At 42.4% G+C, this 17,220-nt stretch overlaps 4 protein-coding genes across 6 annotated transcripts in view; 3 read left to right on the top strand and 1 right to left on the bottom strand.

Moving 5' to 3' along the window:
* LOC122871885 (NACHT, LRR and PYD domains-containing protein 12-like) overlaps positions 1-17,220 on the bottom strand; it is a 232,788-nt gene that overhangs the window by 60,785 nt on the left and 154,783 nt on the right.
* LOC122871920 (gastrula zinc finger protein XlCGF57.1-like) overlaps positions 1-17,220 on the top strand; it is a 133,924-nt gene that overhangs the window by 30,936 nt on the left and 85,768 nt on the right. The window lies entirely within an intron of this gene.
* On the top strand, positions 2,456-15,605 carry LOC122871952 (oocyte zinc finger protein XlCOF6.1-like). Of its 2 annotated transcripts, none has more exons than XM_044187585.1 (2): positions 2,456-2,595; positions 6,501-8,674. In XM_044187585.1, exons 1-2 carry the CDS (start codon positions 2,505-2,507, stop codon positions 7,730-7,732), a joined length of 1,323 nt encoding a protein of 440 aa, XP_044043520.1. In that variant the 5' UTR covers positions 2,456-2,504; the 3' UTR covers positions 7,733-8,674. The 2 variants fall into 2 exon arrangements, with proteins under 2 accessions (XP_044043520.1, XP_044043522.1); XM_044187587.1 differs by lacking the exon at positions 6,501-8,674 and adding an exon at positions 14,390-15,605 and having other exon boundaries at positions 2,458-2,595.
* Positions 11,109-17,220, top strand: part of LOC122871919 (zinc finger protein OZF-like) — a 38,475-nt gene continuing 32,363 nt past the window's right edge. The window contains exon 1 of the mRNA XM_044187535.1: positions 11,109-11,310. Coding sequence (XP_044043470.1) covers positions 11,139-11,310 — 172 coding nt within the window. The 5' untranslated portion in view covers positions 11,109-11,138. The remainder of the gene's footprint in view (positions 11,311-17,220) is intronic.

Raw genomic sequence — 17,220 nt, 5'->3', positions numbered from 1 at the left:
CTCGGGCCTGAAAACCTCCTCACTCCCAGTCCAAACAGATCCAGCTAATAGGACGGCTACATTAGCTGCACGGCTAAATAAACTATGGTGACAGTATCTGTCCATCAGTCCACAGAGAGTTGAGACAGAGCAGCCGGAGGACAGAGGGAAAACCAGAAAATATTTGCTCCATAAAATATGATCACATTTCACCAAAATCAGTTAATAAAGTTGTTGTTTCGTCTTTTTCTATTTTCTGCCCCAAGTGGACTACGCACGCACATGTAAAAACGACACAAAGAAGACCAACTTCTGTTGCCGAGGTCGTAGAGGTCCGCCATTGTGTCTTCATCCAGGTCCCTCATGCCTGGTCATCAAAACTCCTTTGCTGTGTACCAGAAACGTTTCTAATGAAGTAAGGATAAGGACTGTGATATAACGTTGTTATGTTATGAAATTACATCGTATTTACGCTATTTTATGACGTTACTGCAACGTTGCAGAGCAGTCTCCATGAGGACTGGTTATTTCATAGAGCAATGTTGTCACAACGTCACCGGTTGGTAATGTGGCACCAAAGTGCAACTTGGCATTGCGTAATGTGTTTGTAGGTAATATATAGTAATACTATTAAAACACAGTAGTAAAACTTTACATTTACTGCAACATCATCATAGTATTACTATGGGAGTTGTAACGGCTCTGGTAGAACAGGGACTCAGACGCAGAGATAAGCACAGGACACAGAGTAAAGTTCAAAAGGTCGTCTTCATTGAAGAACCAGGCAGTCATACACGGGAAGTCAATCCGAGACAAGCAAACGAACAAGACAGGGAGCGGGCAAAATCCAATAATCCAAGGATCGAGGCAAACACTAGGAATTGCTGGAGAGACATGAACACGAGGTTGAACAACGACAATCTGGCAAAGAGCAGTGAACACAGGAAGTATATACAAGGGGCTGGTTGAGGGAGAATCCAGGGCAGGTGAGGGTGATGCATAATAATAAATACATTTTGCTGACATTATGCTTCTGTACGGTTTACTTTACTTTACTTTGTGGCATTTCTATATTTAAAGGATGGGTATTTGTTCATTCTTAACAAATAGAAATGGGCCTAACAAATAAAACTTTGCTCACTTTTATTTTGAAAATCAGCAAGGAAGTGGTACCGGAAGCAAGTATACTCACCGAGGCTAATATGCTAACTTTTCCTGTTACCATAAGATACAGTTGGAGTGAACCACCAGAGCCTGTATGTTTGGATAAACCTGTTGAAGCGTTTAACATTTGTTCCAGGTACCATCGGGTCTGTTCGGATCGGGTCATGACTTGATACCCTCAGAAGAGTTTGACAAAGGACTGTCAAAGAGTGAAAAGCTCTAATAAACCGCTCAACCCAATAGCTCAGTTTGTTAAAGGACTGTGGAGAATTTTTTAGGTCTTGGGTTTGATCCTCAAGTTGTTACGTTTTGAAGGCTGATGTCCAAACTGTATTGACACATTTTTAATTTTGTCCAATCTCCTCTTTCAGTTGCCATCAATACACAGGTGGTGATCTTACGCAGACCCAAAACAACAGATTTTCGGCCCCAGTGGTGCAGCGTCTGGTTCGAGTCCTGCCTGCTGTCAGTAGCTGCAGCATCAGAGACAATCCTGCAGTAGTGGATGGAAGGGGGGCCGTGTCTCCCCCGGCCGGATTATGGATTATGGATTATGGGAGGGAAAACCACTTGCAGCTGAAATTATATTGAAACATGGAGATGTGTTTTAAAATAACGTTGAAAGAGTTTCATCACTGAAATAAAACCGTATTACTATATTACTGCTAATGAGGGGAAGCTGTGATATATACTGCAAATACATTTGTGAATCCTTCTGTGTGCATTTATTATTAATGAGACTGATCTGACTCGATAGTTTGGGCCTATAAATAATTTCCACTTTTATTTTGGAAATCAATAAGGTGCGGAAGTGGTACCGGAAGCGATTGTACTTACCGAGGCTAACATGCTAACTCTTTCCGTTACCTACCACGTGCCTTACCACAAGATCCAGTCGGAGTGAACCAGCAGAGCCTGTATGTTTGGATAAACCTGTTGAAGCGGACTTTGTGTGAACTTTCGGGATGTTTCACCGCAGACTCATCTCCTGTTAGCCAAGAATGCTAAAGGAAGTTAGCGCAGCTTGCTAGCAGGAAGTAGACGGAGACGGAGCTCGGCCTCACAGTGCTAGTCGGAGTAGCTTCGATAGAGACCAAACTGTATTTTTCACGGAGCCAAAGTGTCCAAATGTCCAGACAGACCTGTCCGAAGAGACTCTGCGCTCTTCGCTTTATTTGAACATGTTTAGCATCTGAATTGTCTCCCGGCGTCCTACGGAGCTAATGGAGTTAGCTTAGCTTGCTAGCAGGAAGTAGACGGACGCGAACGTAATGTAACTTAGCAACACAGCGCGCATCAGAGTGAGCAGACAGTTTTTAACGGAGTGAGTCTGGAGGAAAAGCTGCTGTGAAGCTGTGAAAATGTCTAAAATCCAGAACGAGGAGGAACTTTGTGGACAACGCAAACTACTGGACGCTGTTTTCCAGCCTGAAGTCCGGCTGCACAGAGCAGGTTTGTGCACTTTACTTGTTGTTTCACTTTAAACTGCTGGGAAACCAGCTGCGGGGGAAGAAGTGTTCACATCCTTTACTGCAGTAAAAGTACTGACAGCACTCTGTGAAAATACTCCACTGCAGTAAAAGTCTGTGAGTTTTATCAGCAACAGGAACTTAAAGTATGTGCCAACAAATAACAAAGTGAAGAATAGAAAAGAGACCCCCTTTTCTGACCTGCTTCAATCTCACCTGTTGCTTCTGCCCTAATCTCTATAAACAGATAACTGCATGTGAATGCAGAATCTGTAGGCAAAGGACAAGATTTTGGTATCGGAGGCGTTCTGGTTTCCATTTGTAGTCCGTTTGTAGTCTTAATATTAATGACCAATCACGGTTGAGCGGGCTTTGGTTGCATGCAGGTAAACGGTGTGGAGGGCAAAAGAGGCAGAACTCATTGGCCGAAATGCAATCTCAGAACCCATCACAGATTACCAATATGGTGGCCGAAATAGTTAATTTTTGTGCTAGAATGGTACTCAGAAGGCTGCTTAACTTTATTAAAAGAATATTTAAGTTAAATTACAGAGTTAATGTTACTAAGAGCTTCTTCTAACTGCAATAGGCCAATGTCGGCTGATCAAAATAATAAAAATTTAAATATATGTAAAGACAAACGCTAAACCTCCACACTTTAGCAATAGTAACATTAGGCCAGTAAACTTCCACGGTACCGAACTTCGATACTTTTACGGCACCGACCGAAGTGATGGTGGGAATTGTTGGGTCTCTGTCAATAATATTATAAAGCGTACGGTCTAGACCTGCTCTATATGAAAATTGAGATCATTTCTGTTATGAATTGTTAAGTTAAAATTGAATTGTGAGAACTGGGCTAGCTGCTCTTTGGCGCAGAGAACGTAAGAGGTCTCAGTCTGCCACTATTTCCCAGTACCACAAACGTCACCCGCACGTCACTTGATTTTCTGGAGCTATTTTGCAAAGTTTCAGGAGCAGGACCACACCTTAATCATACCCACTTAGCCCATCTCCTCTTCTTTCGCTCTCGTATTCTGCGCCAGAACTGAGATCACGCAACGTCGCCTTGAGCACACTCAGAAAAGTGAGCTAACATTACTGCTTCGCCTCATGAGCAACTTCATCCATCCACTCACCTCATCTCTAATGTGGACTTAGTCTCACTCTCCCCATTGGACGGTGAATTATTCGGCAAAACAGGATGACCACGTTCAAAGTTTCCGTCAACCCTCGCCAGCAGGCCCAGCAACAGAAGTCGAATGTGACATCATCACGCATACCCCAACAACACGCTGTGACGTCAGTCATGTTCCCAGTCATTGCAGCGGCATCGCTGACTCTTTCCTGTTTCAGAAGCTAAGACGCTTGGTCCCTCTGGGGGATATCATCACAGCATATCACCCTCAACCGTCTCGTCTTTCTTGTCAGCTTGGAAGAGCTTCCGCTACCTTTATGACCAGTACAACATAACCACCTGACCTTCGATCTCGACCGTGCCATTTTGTGATGGCCATCGAAACACATACCATCAAGAGTTTGCGGCTTTAGCTTCTCTAAACTCCTAACTGGCAGCCTGGGCCTGGCCGCCAGCCATCCTCAGATAACTTCACTTCTAAGAGGACTTCTTTGTCAAGAGCCAGCTCAAGTTCTTGCCGCCTTCCTCTTACCGCAGACCGTAGAAGCCATGTTCTTTTTTGCTTTTTCAGTTTCACTCCGGATTCCCCCGCCTCTGCCCTTTGCTTCGACCCACACAGTCACGCTTGCATTTCCGACTCGTCTAGTTTCTCAGACAACACCATGGTATTTACTTAAAGTGAACCAAAACCAATCAATCCAGTCAGCTTACACCTGACTTTTACTTCAAAGTCCAATCACGGCTGAATCCTTTAAGAGACCCTTGCAAACTTCTTGCCATTCCAGAAATCGTAGCATAACCATGACAGATCCTCTATTCATCTGAGTTTGGAAAAGTGGTTACTCGATTCTGGTACCTCTAGCACTCTCGCCACGTACTCTCCTTGTCCGGCATTTCTCCCATCCAGTACAGTACACAGTACCTTCAGAATCGCCACCTCAGCTCCCGCAATTGCATCCTCGAGCACTTAATACAAATCATGGGCCGTTGGTCCTCTCAAGCACATCACTGCTACGTTCTTTCAGATCTCAAAGATCTCAGACCTGCTCAATCTTGTCTCAAATAACTGGAGGCTTTTGGGGGTCTGGCGTGTCCCGGGGCTACGGCAGATTCCCCACCAAAACTTCCCCACAACCCAGCAACAGGCCAAACAAATAGAAGAGTTCACTCATAATCTTTTGTTTTTGTTAATACTGACTGATTGGATAACTAATTTTTATTTATTCAAACTTTGCTAACAGAATTCAAAAGTGTTACTTCCTCAGGGATGCAGGCCTGGCATGCCCAAGTCCAGAGGAAGTGCGCCGGCCTTGAAGCCAATTTGACATAGCAGCCAAACCATGTAATTACAACTTCCGGGTCCGTCACATGATACACAGGGGCCCAAAAATGCATTTTTCCCCATAGGCTTACATTGTGGAAAAAAAGCAGCTGTAAAATTGTGGATACATTTTTTCACAATCCGCGCAAAATGACTTGAATGATCAGAATTTTATCCATTTGATCTGATAACATTTTGGAAAGTCTAAAAGAACCACATGATTAAATCATTATATCCACATCCAAGTTAGCAAAGGGCTAAACTGGAACTTAGCTGGCTCGGCCGGTGGTGTCTCTAGTGCGCTTGCTCTATGATACGGAAGATCCAGGTATTTTTATACTAGTAAGTCGAACTGTTTTGGGTTCATGTCACACCGACCAGCTATCATAAAAATGAACTAGGCCCCATCTCCGACGCTGTATCCGGTTCTCTTTATACATCCATGGGCATGCCGCTTATCTCAAGTCACATCAGGTAGGGTTTTTCCACTGGCACTTTTGGCCGTGCCGAGTCAAACCATGCCACCTTGATTTGTGTTTCCATCAACACTTTAAATGTGCCGAGCCATGCCCGCAATGGACCATCTATGGAGTCTGCAGGTCTGTGTCTGTTTGACCAACGGCAGGGCCAATCAGAGCAGAGAGGCCAGGGACAGGAGGAAGTGTGGCTGCATTCATACAAAATCCTGCAATGTGGCTCCTTCCTGCAGTGTTGTGTGTTTGTGTTTTAGAATGTAACCTCCGTCAAGCAATTAGAAAGTAACGTTTTATTTCTCCGATTCACTGCTTTGTTCTCGCCAAAGCCACGCCCTCTCTTCATATACTCTCATGCTTGCTCGCCCACTGCTGCTTGCTCAAGACACACCTTCAAGTTGGTGGCCCTGTAATGGAGATGCAAATCTCTGAAACGCCCAGAGAGCAGTGGAAGCGACCTGCAGTCTATGATGAAGTATGTGTTCACTTTTTTGAGAGAGAGAGAGAGAGAGAGAGAGAGAGAGTGGTCAAGCAACCTAAAGAGTGAATGAGGAGAGGGAGCGCTGGCTAGCGAGAAAGCCGGGGAATCGGACAAATAAAATATTATTTTCTGATTGTTTCACAGCGGTTAAGTGCTAAAACACGCCCACACACCGCCACACAAACCTGCGGCTAATCGCCTGATTCTGTCTGAATGAAGCCTGAGAGGGAGAGAAAATGAGGGTGGTGATTGTGTGTGTGTAGGTCACAGCAAAGAAGAAAGGCTGACTGCAAGCCATTCACCTCGTTAGCACCGGGAGAGGACACAGAAGAAAACACAGGGGAGGCGAGGCAGAGACAAAGCAGGAAAGAAAACAAGCCTGCTTGGCACGTAACAAGTGCTGTCAGTGGTTTAAATGTTATCAGGAAATAGCAGTTTTCTAAAACGTGTGTCTGTATTTCATTATTCTCCACAGATGTCCAGGAGTGGAGCCCCAGTCTGGACCAGGAGGACCCACCAGATCCCCCACACATTAAAGAGGAACCGGAGGAACTCTGGACCAGTCAGGAGGGAGAGCAGCTTCTAGGACTGGAGATGGCTGCTATCACTAAGTTTACATTCACTCCTGTCCCTGTGAAGAGTGAAGAAGACGATGAAGAGAAACCTCAGTCCTCACAGCTTCATCAGAGACTAACTGAACAGATTAAAACAGAAGCTGATGGAGAGGACTGTGGAGCACCAGAACCAGCCAGGAACTCAGATCCAGGTAGACATTTACAACCAGCTACTCATGGCAAGATGTCAGACTCCTCTGAACCTGAGACTGATGACAGTTGTGATTGGGAGGAGACCAGGGAACCTCAGTCAGGTTTAAACCCTCTGCTAAACAATGAAGTACCTGTAAATGATCAGGAATGTAATGCTGGAAAAACATCAAGTAGCTCCTCTGAATGTGCTACAAGCTCTGGCCACAAGGGACATCTGCAGGAACAAGATGGAACCCAAACAGGAGAGAAACCATATAGTTGTTCTGTTTGTCGTAAAAGATATTCTGGGAAGAACTCCTTAAGGAATCACATGAGACTTCATTCAGAAGGGAAACGTTTTAGCTGCTCAGTTTGTAAAAAAACTTTTCAGTGGAGAGTAGATGTTGTGAGGCACGTGAGAATCCACACAGGGGAGAAACCCTTCAGTTGTTCTGTCTGTGGTATAAGATTTTCACAAACGGTACATCTGAGACAACACATGAGAATCCACACAGGGGAGAAACCCTTCAGTTGTTCTGTTTGTGGTAAAAGACTTACACGAAAGACACATCTAAGACAACACATGAGAATCCACACAGGGGAGAAACCCTTCAGTTGTTCTGTTTGTGGTAAAAGTCTCACCCGAAAGACACAACTGAGACAACATATGAGAATCCACACAGGGGAGAAACCCTTCAGTTGTTCAGTTTGTGGTAGAAGATTTGCACGAAGCTCAAATTTGACCTCACACTTAAAAGTTCATACAGGAGAAAAACCTTTCACATGCTCAGTTTGTCAAACAAGTTTTAGTCTCAGAAAGAGTTTATCCAGACACATGCGAATGCACACTGGGGAGAAACCATTTAGTTGTTCAGTTTGTGATAAAAGATTTACTCGGCTCCAGTATTTAAAAACACACAAATGTGCTGGTGAGAGCAGCGGAAGCAGAGATGCATGTTGAGCCAATTCCTTCCAGCAGGATCTGAAGTACTGAGGGCAAGACTTGGCTCAACACTGATCAGTTCAAAACTGCGATACAGACTCCAAAATAAGTCGTGATTCATCTTTTCAGCTAAGATGAAGCGATGTGATCATTTTAATTGTTTTTATTTGTGTCTACATTATTTGGTTTAGTATTTCATGTATTCATTGTTTTAAAATTGTCTATTTATATTTCATGTCACCTGTACAGCACTATGGTCAACATGTGTTTTAAAATGTGATTTATAAATGAAATGGCTTAACTTACCTCCCAATAACACAATGTATTTCTAATTTAATGGACTCTCCTGGTCTTGAATAGATCTCATAATGTGTAAAACATGAACAGTTGATTCTTAAACTGCTCAAACTGTATTTGTGTTATTTCAGTCAAATCATATCTTATATGTATGTTGTTAAATCACAAGTCTTTCGACAAACTTTGATTTGACACAGTTGGACGGCTGATGTGTTGGATTTACCCAGTTGCCTTTAAAGCAGAGCTTCAGATGTTTCCAGCCTCTTTCCGTACAGTACTCAGACGCCATATGTGTGTTGAGAGAGTTGTTGGTTGCTGTAATCGTTCTTCAACTGGGTATCTTCATCCCGGGACTCGTGTGGATGCTTATTGCAGTTGGTCTGTAGTGGCAACAAACCTCCAAGTGACCATCAAGACATATCCCTCCGCCCTGGCTCAGCAAGGAAACACAGTCTGTGGAAACATAAAGGACTTTTGTAGAATAAAGACCAAGTTTGGAAGATCCCCACTTGATTTGTGAAAGTCAGACTACAATGGAGTATTTTGTACATACTTTTAAAAGATCTGAGTAGTTCTTCCAACGCAGGTAAAAGGCTACTGCGACAACACAGGTTAAAAGAAATAAAGTATAGAAAGTATAAAGTAAATAAATAAAGCACAGTAGACGTTTCTCATTGTTCTGGTCTGGTTTCTACAAAATGTTACATTATTTTAGCATGAATTTAAACAGGTTACACCTAGGCAACAGAGACACAGGAAGAGAGGACAAAGGACCAGTTCTAGTTTTGGGTTGAGGGGGTGGCGATGTGCTGGTCTTACCCCCCCCTCCTCCTTTCAGGGTGGAGCCCGATGGCTGAGACCAGGTCTGAGGAAGCGTAAGTGTGTTTTTCTTTTAATCGACATGAGACAAACAGTTACAGGTTCAAACGGCTTTAATTAAATATTTCGAACAAACAGGTTTAATATCTACAAATTAACTTCTTTATAAAGTCATGATGTTAAACACTCCTCTACATTAGGTGGCGGCACCATTAACATTGTTTTGTAGTCCACCAATAAAACCGAAGAAGAAGAATGTGATGGTATCAAATATCCGGAAGTAAGTGTACTTACTGTGGCTAACATGCTAACTTTTCCGTTACGGATCACGTGGGTTATGTGAGAATTAATAATTCAAACAAAGGTTGCTTGCCTATTATATTAACACTATGTTGAAACTTTTGTCCACAGGGCAGGGAAAGAATTTGACTAGCTGTTGCAACAAACTTACACTTACAAGAAACAGGGATATCAGAAAGAACATCGTGTACTGTACTGTATTGTAATGGCCATGAGAGAAGTAGCAGTTGTGGGGAACGAAGCAGAGACTTTAGCAACTTTCAAACAGAAGAAGTGTAGGATTCCTCCACTAGGGGCGCTGTCTGGTGGTAATCGTGTGCCAAGAGTGCACCAACGAAGGGAGAGCTAAGTCAAAACCACAGCTCCTCCCCACCTCTGCAGAAACCTATCAGATAGTTGCACATTTGAAGAAGAAGCTGATGGAGAGGAGTGTGGAGGACCAGAACCAGCCAGGAACTCTGATCCAGATAGACATTTACAACCAGCTACTCATGGCAAGATGTCTTGGGTATATTAAAGGCTGCCAAAGTATATTTGGCGACCCATTTTAGCACTTTGCAGAGAAACGCAGAGATAGCCGTTATCTGATATTAGGCCTACGTTAGAAGACGCGTACACTGTAGATATTTTACAAGCCCAGACCTGGTAAACACACCAGTGCCCATGTCATTCGGTACTACGTCGTGAAGGGAAAAGCAAGGAGAGCAGGTTAAAATGGTTTGTGAGTAAACACTAAAATTAGTAGATGAATTAAGTAGAAATAAAATAGTGAAATAAGAAATAACCTACTAGAAATAGGCTAATGTATTCTTTTAAATATATTCAAATAAAATATACAAGTAGAGGCCAACCCCCGTCCCCGCCAGAGTTACACTCATTCTGTGGGAAACGCTGAGCCGTGTTATACTGCAGTTTATTTTTTTGAGAGATTTGTTTGTTTGTCTGCTTTGCATATAAATCCCACTGTATTAATAATCTTAATGGCCATATGAGATGTGGTTTGTGATATTTAATGTGTAATCTCACAAATGTAACAAAAAGAAAAACTGAATTGATGTTCAAGGTTTTGAGGTCATACAAAGTGGATTTTTCTAAACCAATAAAGCTACTTTTCACAGTGGTCTAAGTTTGTCTTTTATATCCTGACAATGTATTTTATCCTTTGTTCTTTTTATATTTATTTAATTCTCTCTCTGTAATTGCCCGTTTTGATAAGTGCTATATAAATAAACTTATTATTATCAACTGCACAAGATCTGTTTAACAGATCAGGCAACAGCCAGTCATTATCTTAGGAGAACAAATTTGATAAAGAGAATATAGCTATGGTGTGTTTAGTTATTTAAAAAAAATACATTTTTAATTTAATTCAATTATTAATTTATTTTTTCATGGATTCATGAAAAAATCATTAGTGAAGGTATAGAGTCCCGATCCACACTCCAGTCCAGTAGGTGGTGGTAATGCACCATAACGTTGATACACAACCGCCATAAAACATGAAGAAGAAGAAGAAGAAGAAGAAGAAGAAGAAGAAGAAGAAGAAGAAGAAAAAAAAGAAAGCTAGGTGTTTTCCCATCATGTCCTGGGTCGTGCAGTCGGTGGAGAGCAGCTGGGTTGTCTGGCTCTCATGCTGCTTTACACACAACTCGAATATTTCCGACCTCAGACTGAACAGGCACATTTGCGGTAACCTTCTTTGACAGAAAGGACCACTTTAGCGCATGTGCAGAACGGATCGGGCTCTGACAGGCGTCTCATTTCTCTCCTCCAGATGGTTTAAGCAAATGATGGAAACGTGTAATTAAGAGACTTGGGATGTCCCGTGTATGTATAGATAAACTTGTTCACCGTAGACTCATCTCCTGTTAGCCAAGAATGCTAAAGGAAGTTAGCGCAGCTTGCTAGCAGGAAGTAGACGGAGACGGAGCTCGGCCTCACAGTGCTAGTCGGAGTAGCTTCGATAGAGACCAAACTGTATTCTTCTGCGGAATCTGCTGCTGTAAAAATGTCTAAAGTCCAAACGCTGAGAGCTTTTGTCAGCCAGAGACTAAGTGCGGCTGCTGAAGAGATATTTGAGCTGTTTGAAAGAACGATAGCAGAGTACGAGGAGGAACTTTGTGGACAACGCAAACTACTGGACGCTGTTTTCCAGCCTGAAGTCCGGCTGCACAGAGCAGGTTTGTGCACTTTACTTGTTGTTTCACTTTAAACTGCTGGGAAACCAGCTGCGGGGGAAGAAGTGTTCACATCCTTTACTGCAGTAAAAGTACTGACACCACTCTGTGAAAATACTCCACTGCAGTAAAAGTCCTGCAGTCAAACCTCACTGCAGTAAAAAGATTGCTGTAAAACATTAATTTAATCACTGTGTGTCAACCCTTGCCCTGAACTGGAGAATCAGTATTTTTATTGAAGTACTTAAAACTTTAAATGGTTATGACTTGGATTTATTTCATCACTCTGGGGCAAAGAAAATAATTTATACTATTCACAGATTGAAACAGTCTGTGACATTAGTTTAAGCCATTTTCTCACTCATACTTGGCCATTAAAGTTAACAGACAGTATAAAGCAGCCGGACTTCAGATGATGCATGGTGTAACGTTACGTTAACGTTACCGTAACAGCAGCGGTGTAGAAATTACTTTTAACATGGGGGGCCATGAAGAAACCTTTGCAGAAAGTCAATTTTAAGTGACTACTACTAAGAGAAACACATTCTTCATGTTGATAATCCTAATATATCCAGCTTGTCTTGCTGCCGGCTTGATGTGTTCGTGCATCGCAGGGTGATGAGTCGCCCGAGCCCTGGAAGCCAAAAATACTTTCTGAAGGATTTGTTTGGTTGCAGTAATTCAGATCTCTTTGTTTCACTCCGGCGAGCGAAAGGGAATATAGTTTGCAGAGAAGGTGTTGCCTCCGCTTCACAATAGTCTTTAGGTGATCATTGAAAAAAGTACCCAAATATTTGTATGATGTTTCCACACTTTCACTATGTATGACGCTCTCTGTCAGTCAAGAAGTCCTAGATTCATAATACAAGCAGGTGAGGCAAATTAAAACCACATAGCGACCTTTCTATTAAAAGATGCGGCTGCATGAATGCAGATGAAATGTCGGCAAACAAAAGCCTGGCATGGGCTTGCAGCTTTTCTAAGTGTCTGTACAGGTTATTGAGCATTAAAAGCTTTGCATCCTCCATCCGCAGTTAACAGGATAAGGTTTTTAGTTCTTCATTATTAATGATGTTAGGGCGACTGGTGTAAAAGCCTTAGGTATCACAGTGGAAGATCTCCAGGTAGGAGACTCGGTTACAAGTGACGCCTGGAAGAAATGGTGGAGCATTAACCGCAGACAAACATAAAACAAGCTGGTGTTTGTAGATGCGAAGCCTCTCTACGAGCTGTAGGTGAATCTCACTCACATGATCGTGATTAGCTAGGCGCACTCCGATACGTTGTTTGCAGTCACGTGATTCCGATGAAAACTCTGAACGAGGCAGGACGGACGAGATAGAGGAAAGCACGTACTGTGCTAGTTATTGTTTCTTCATTGTCTCGTCCCAGTCAACGTGTGTGAAATCTGGAATCGCCCGCTTCATTCTTAAAATATAGCTAAAAACCTATTTTGAGGTCACGTTGATCTTTGACCTTTGACCACCAAATTCTAATCAGTTCACGAGGACGGACGGACGACCCCAGAACATAATGCCTCCGGCCGCGGCTATCGCCTGCACGGAGGCACAAAGAGTCCCTGTTCATGCAATGTTACTTCAGCGTCCTCCTTCGTCCTTCACAGCGGAGTTGTGAGAAACGCTACTTACCACGGATAAATGTTACCAGCGGAAACACTGAGCTAGCTAGATAACTGTAGCCACAGTGGACAGCGAGGGTCCATCAAAGAATTGCGATAAAATTATTTGTCAGAGTCGATGCAGAACAGAAAGTGGTCAATCAACTTATGTGTTGTAGTGATGAGTTTGTATCAGCAACCCGCCAACGGCAGCTGACCTCATTTATTTTCTTCACCAACGTAGATTTTTACTCGCATTTGGCAGTTGTTAATTTTGGACCCTGCTGCTGGGTGTAGAGGTCCTCCATGGGTGGCAGCTCCGTCCTGGTGATGTGCTGAGCAACTGCCACACCAGGCGGTGATGCAGCCAGTCAGGATACTCTCAGTGGTGCACCTGTAGAAGCTGCAGAGTATCCTGGAGTCCATGTTGAGCCTCCTCAGCCTGCGGTGGAAGAATAGTCTTTGTGATGGTGTGGTGAGTCCAGGTCAGGTCCTCGCTGATGTGGACCCAGAGGAACCTGAAGCTGCTGACTCTCCACCGTAGTCCCATTGATGGTGATGGGGGCGCGTCCTTCTCCCTGTCACTTCCTGTAGTTCACAATCAGCTCCTTTGTTTAGTATTCTGAGTTTTACAGAAAAGACATTGAAACTGTTCAAATGGGCTGTTGGAAGTGACCGAGTCATAGTTTGTTTTAGTCTGAATACGTTGTATAAAATAGTTTCTTATGTAGAGAAGAAAAATGACACATTTTCTCACTTTTCACAAATACATTTGACTATTAATGCACATTTGTTCGAGTATTTCAAGAGATGGTATTTATTTTTGCATGGAGATCAGTTTGTAAATGCGCACTTAGTATGATGAACCTTTTGTTCTTTCAACTTTAACTTGATTGGCCCTCAGGTAAAACACATAACACATACATTAACATAAAACATAGAAAGAATATGTCAAGACAAATGCTGAACCCTCCCCCACACAAGCTCACAAGAAACAATGTACATGATTGACAGCAGAACATCAGACCTGGACTATATGCAGCAAAATGGCTTCTTCAGTCTTCAGCTGAGAGGTAGTGTTGGACCATCGTAAGCCCCCCCCCCGCAAGTAAAATCTTGTTACTGAAAGTGCAATAAAAGCTTGTACTTAAAATATTTTTTATAATCATATGATCTGCTTAATGAGGTAACTTAAGCATAATGTTTATGGTTCCTGCTGCAGCTTTCAGACTGTGGTCAGGAAGCACAGGGAAGACTTGGGTTTTCCTCCAGGGCTTAAGTCACTTTTACCCAGCAGCTGGGAAGCAAGACACAGGAACTTCTTGGGTATTAAGGAGCTGCAGCATTTATTCATAGGCAAACTGTAACCTTCACTGTACATTTACTGCCACTAGACAACTTCACTGCTAACCTTTCCCTCTACAGTTTTTTAAAAACATGTTTGTATTTCATTATTCTCCACAGACGTCCAGCTGCTGTCGGTGAGTAAAGAAGAGGATCCCCCTGAGCAGCAGGAGTGGAGCCCCAGTCTGGACCAGGAGGACCCACCAGAGCCCCCACACAATAAAGAGGAACTCTGGACCAGTCTGGAGGGAGAGCAGCTTCGAGTGCTGGAGGAGGCCGATATCACCAAGTTCACATTCACTCCTGTCCCTGTGAAGAGTGAAGAAGAAGAAGATGAAGAGAAACCTCAGTCCTCACAGCTTCATCAAAGACTCACTGAACAGATGAAAACAGAAGCTGATGGAGAGGACTGTGGAGGACCAGAACCAGCCAGGAACTCAGATCCAGCTACTCATGACAAGACGCCAGACTCCTCTGAACCTGAGACTGATGACAGTTGTGATTGGGAGGAGACCAGAGAACCTCAGTCAGGTTTAAACCCTCTGCAAAATGACACTGGTGAGAAATCATTTAGCTGCTCTGAGTGCGGTAGACAATTCAGCCAAAACTCAAATCTGAAGAGACACATGAGAACTCACACAGGAGAGAAACCATTTAGTTGCTCAGTTTGTGGTAAAGAATTTGCGTACAAGACACATCTGAAACAACATTTGATTGTCCACACAGAGGAGAAACCATTTAGTTGCTCAGTTTGTGGTAAAGAATTTGCGTACAAGACACATCTGAAACAACATTTGACTGTCCACACAGAGGAGAAACCATTTAGTTGTTCGGTTTGAGATAACTAACTATGACAGCTCACTCATAAGAGAAGTTCCTGTAACCTGGTTCAGTTTTGAAGAAAATATAAAAGTTTTTAATAGTCAATTTTTTATTTTGAACATACAATTGAATGGACCCCAGGAAGAATAGCCTATGCTTATGCTGGTGCTAATGGATCCTAATAAAAAAATAAATAAAAATTCCATTAAAGAAAAGTTATAAAAATGTTTGTATATGCTGCCAATTATAGTTGTTAGAAAAAAAGAAAATCGGAATCGGCAGGTCAGACTTTTAAAAAGAAAATCGGAATCTGCCAAGAAAATTGCAATCAGCGCATCTCTAGGAAGAAACCCTTCAATTGTTCAGTCTGTGGTAAGAGATTCACACGGAGCTCAGCTTTGACCTCACACTTAACAGTTCATACAGGAGAAAAACCTTTCAGCTGCTCAGTTTGTAAGACAAGTTTCAGGCTCAGAAGCAATTTGTCCCAACACATGAGAATGCATACTGGGGAGAAACCATTTAGTTGTTCTGTCTGTGGTACAAGGTTTTCACAAAGGGGAACTCTGAGACGACACTTGACTGTCCACACTGGGGAGAAACCATTTAGTTGCAGCGTTTGTGATAAAAGATTCACTCAGCTTGCTCACATGAAAACCCACAAGTGTGCTGGTGAGAGCAGTGGAAGTAAAAGAAGCTGCAGAGATGCTTGTTGAGCCGATTCCTTCCTGCAGGATTGAAGTACTGAGGGCAAGACTCGGCTCAACACTGATCAGTTCAAAACTGTGATACAGACTCCAAAATAAGTCAAGATGAAGCCACACAATCATTTTAATTCTGTTTTTATTTGTGTCTGCATGATTTGGTCTTTTTGTAGGAACTATGCTGTTTGGTATTACATGTATTCATAGATTTTTTAAATTGTCTAAAAGTATTTTATGTCAGCTGTACAGCACTATGGTCAACATTTGTTTTAAAATGTGATTTATGAATTAAATGACTTGACTTACCTCCCAATAACAGTTTATTTCTAATTTAATGGGGTCTAATTTATAACTGTAGCTTACGCACAAAACAGGGCCTGAAAGAGGCGTACGCCACTTCCCACGCACAAGTTGGGATGTATAAAAACAAACGGTGAAAAAGCTGGTGAATTGAAGCCAGATTGTATAAGCTCAGTAACAGGCATAAATAAGTAAATACAATGTTTTTTAATGATTAATTTTCTGTTGATTTATGATATGAATCTAATTCACATACACTTCTTAATTAATACAATATACTATATACAATATATAGGGTTCCTAATGGCCGTATACATACATATACAGCCATATTTTTGCTATGCAAAAGTTAAAAGAATAGACATATAATTACCTATTTTCGAATCTAAAACAGCACCGGAGAAGTTTAAGCCCTGTAAGAGTAATATGATACTGGCAGATACAACAGTGCACACCAGAACATTATATAATTATAGTTAGTTGTCTGTATTAATATGTATACTAATAATTACATAACATGCTGAGATTGAGCTTTTGTAGTGTTTAATTTTACTTTACGGTATTTATATATTTACTTAAGTATGATCTGGGCATTTCTACCATTAATTTTTAACAAAGAAATAAGGGTTCGTAAATAAAACTTTGGTCAGTTTTATTTTGAAAATCAGCGAAGAAGAGGTACCGGAAGCGATTGTACTCACCGAGGCTAACATGCTAACTCTTTCCGTTACGGACCACCTGTGTTACCATAAGATCCAGTCGGAGTGAACCAGCAGAGCCTGTATGTTTGGATAAACCTGTTGAAGCGGACTTTGTGTGAGCTTTCGGGATGTTTCACCGCAGACTCATCTCCTGTTAGCCAAGAATGCTAAAGGAAGTTAGCGCAGCTTGCTAGCAGGAAGTAGACGGAGACGGAGCTCGGCCTCACAGTGCTAGTCGGAGTAGCTTCGATAGAGACCAAACTGTATTTTTCACGGAGCCAAAGTGTCCAAATGTCCAGACAGACCTGTCTGAAGAGACTCTGCGCTGTTCGCTTTATTTGAACATGTTTAGCATCTGAATTATCTCCCGGCGTCCTACGGAGCTAATGGAGTTAGCTTAGCTTGCTAGCAGGAAGTAGACGGA

Source organism: Siniperca chuatsi, linkage group LG24 (genome assembly GCF_020085105.1).
Source record: "Siniperca chuatsi isolate FFG_IHB_CAS linkage group LG24, ASM2008510v1, whole genome shotgun sequence".
Taxonomy (NCBI): Eukaryota; Metazoa; Chordata; class Actinopteri; order Centrarchiformes; family Sinipercidae; genus Siniperca; species Siniperca chuatsi.
This window is presented reverse-complemented; position numbering and strand designations above follow the sequence as displayed.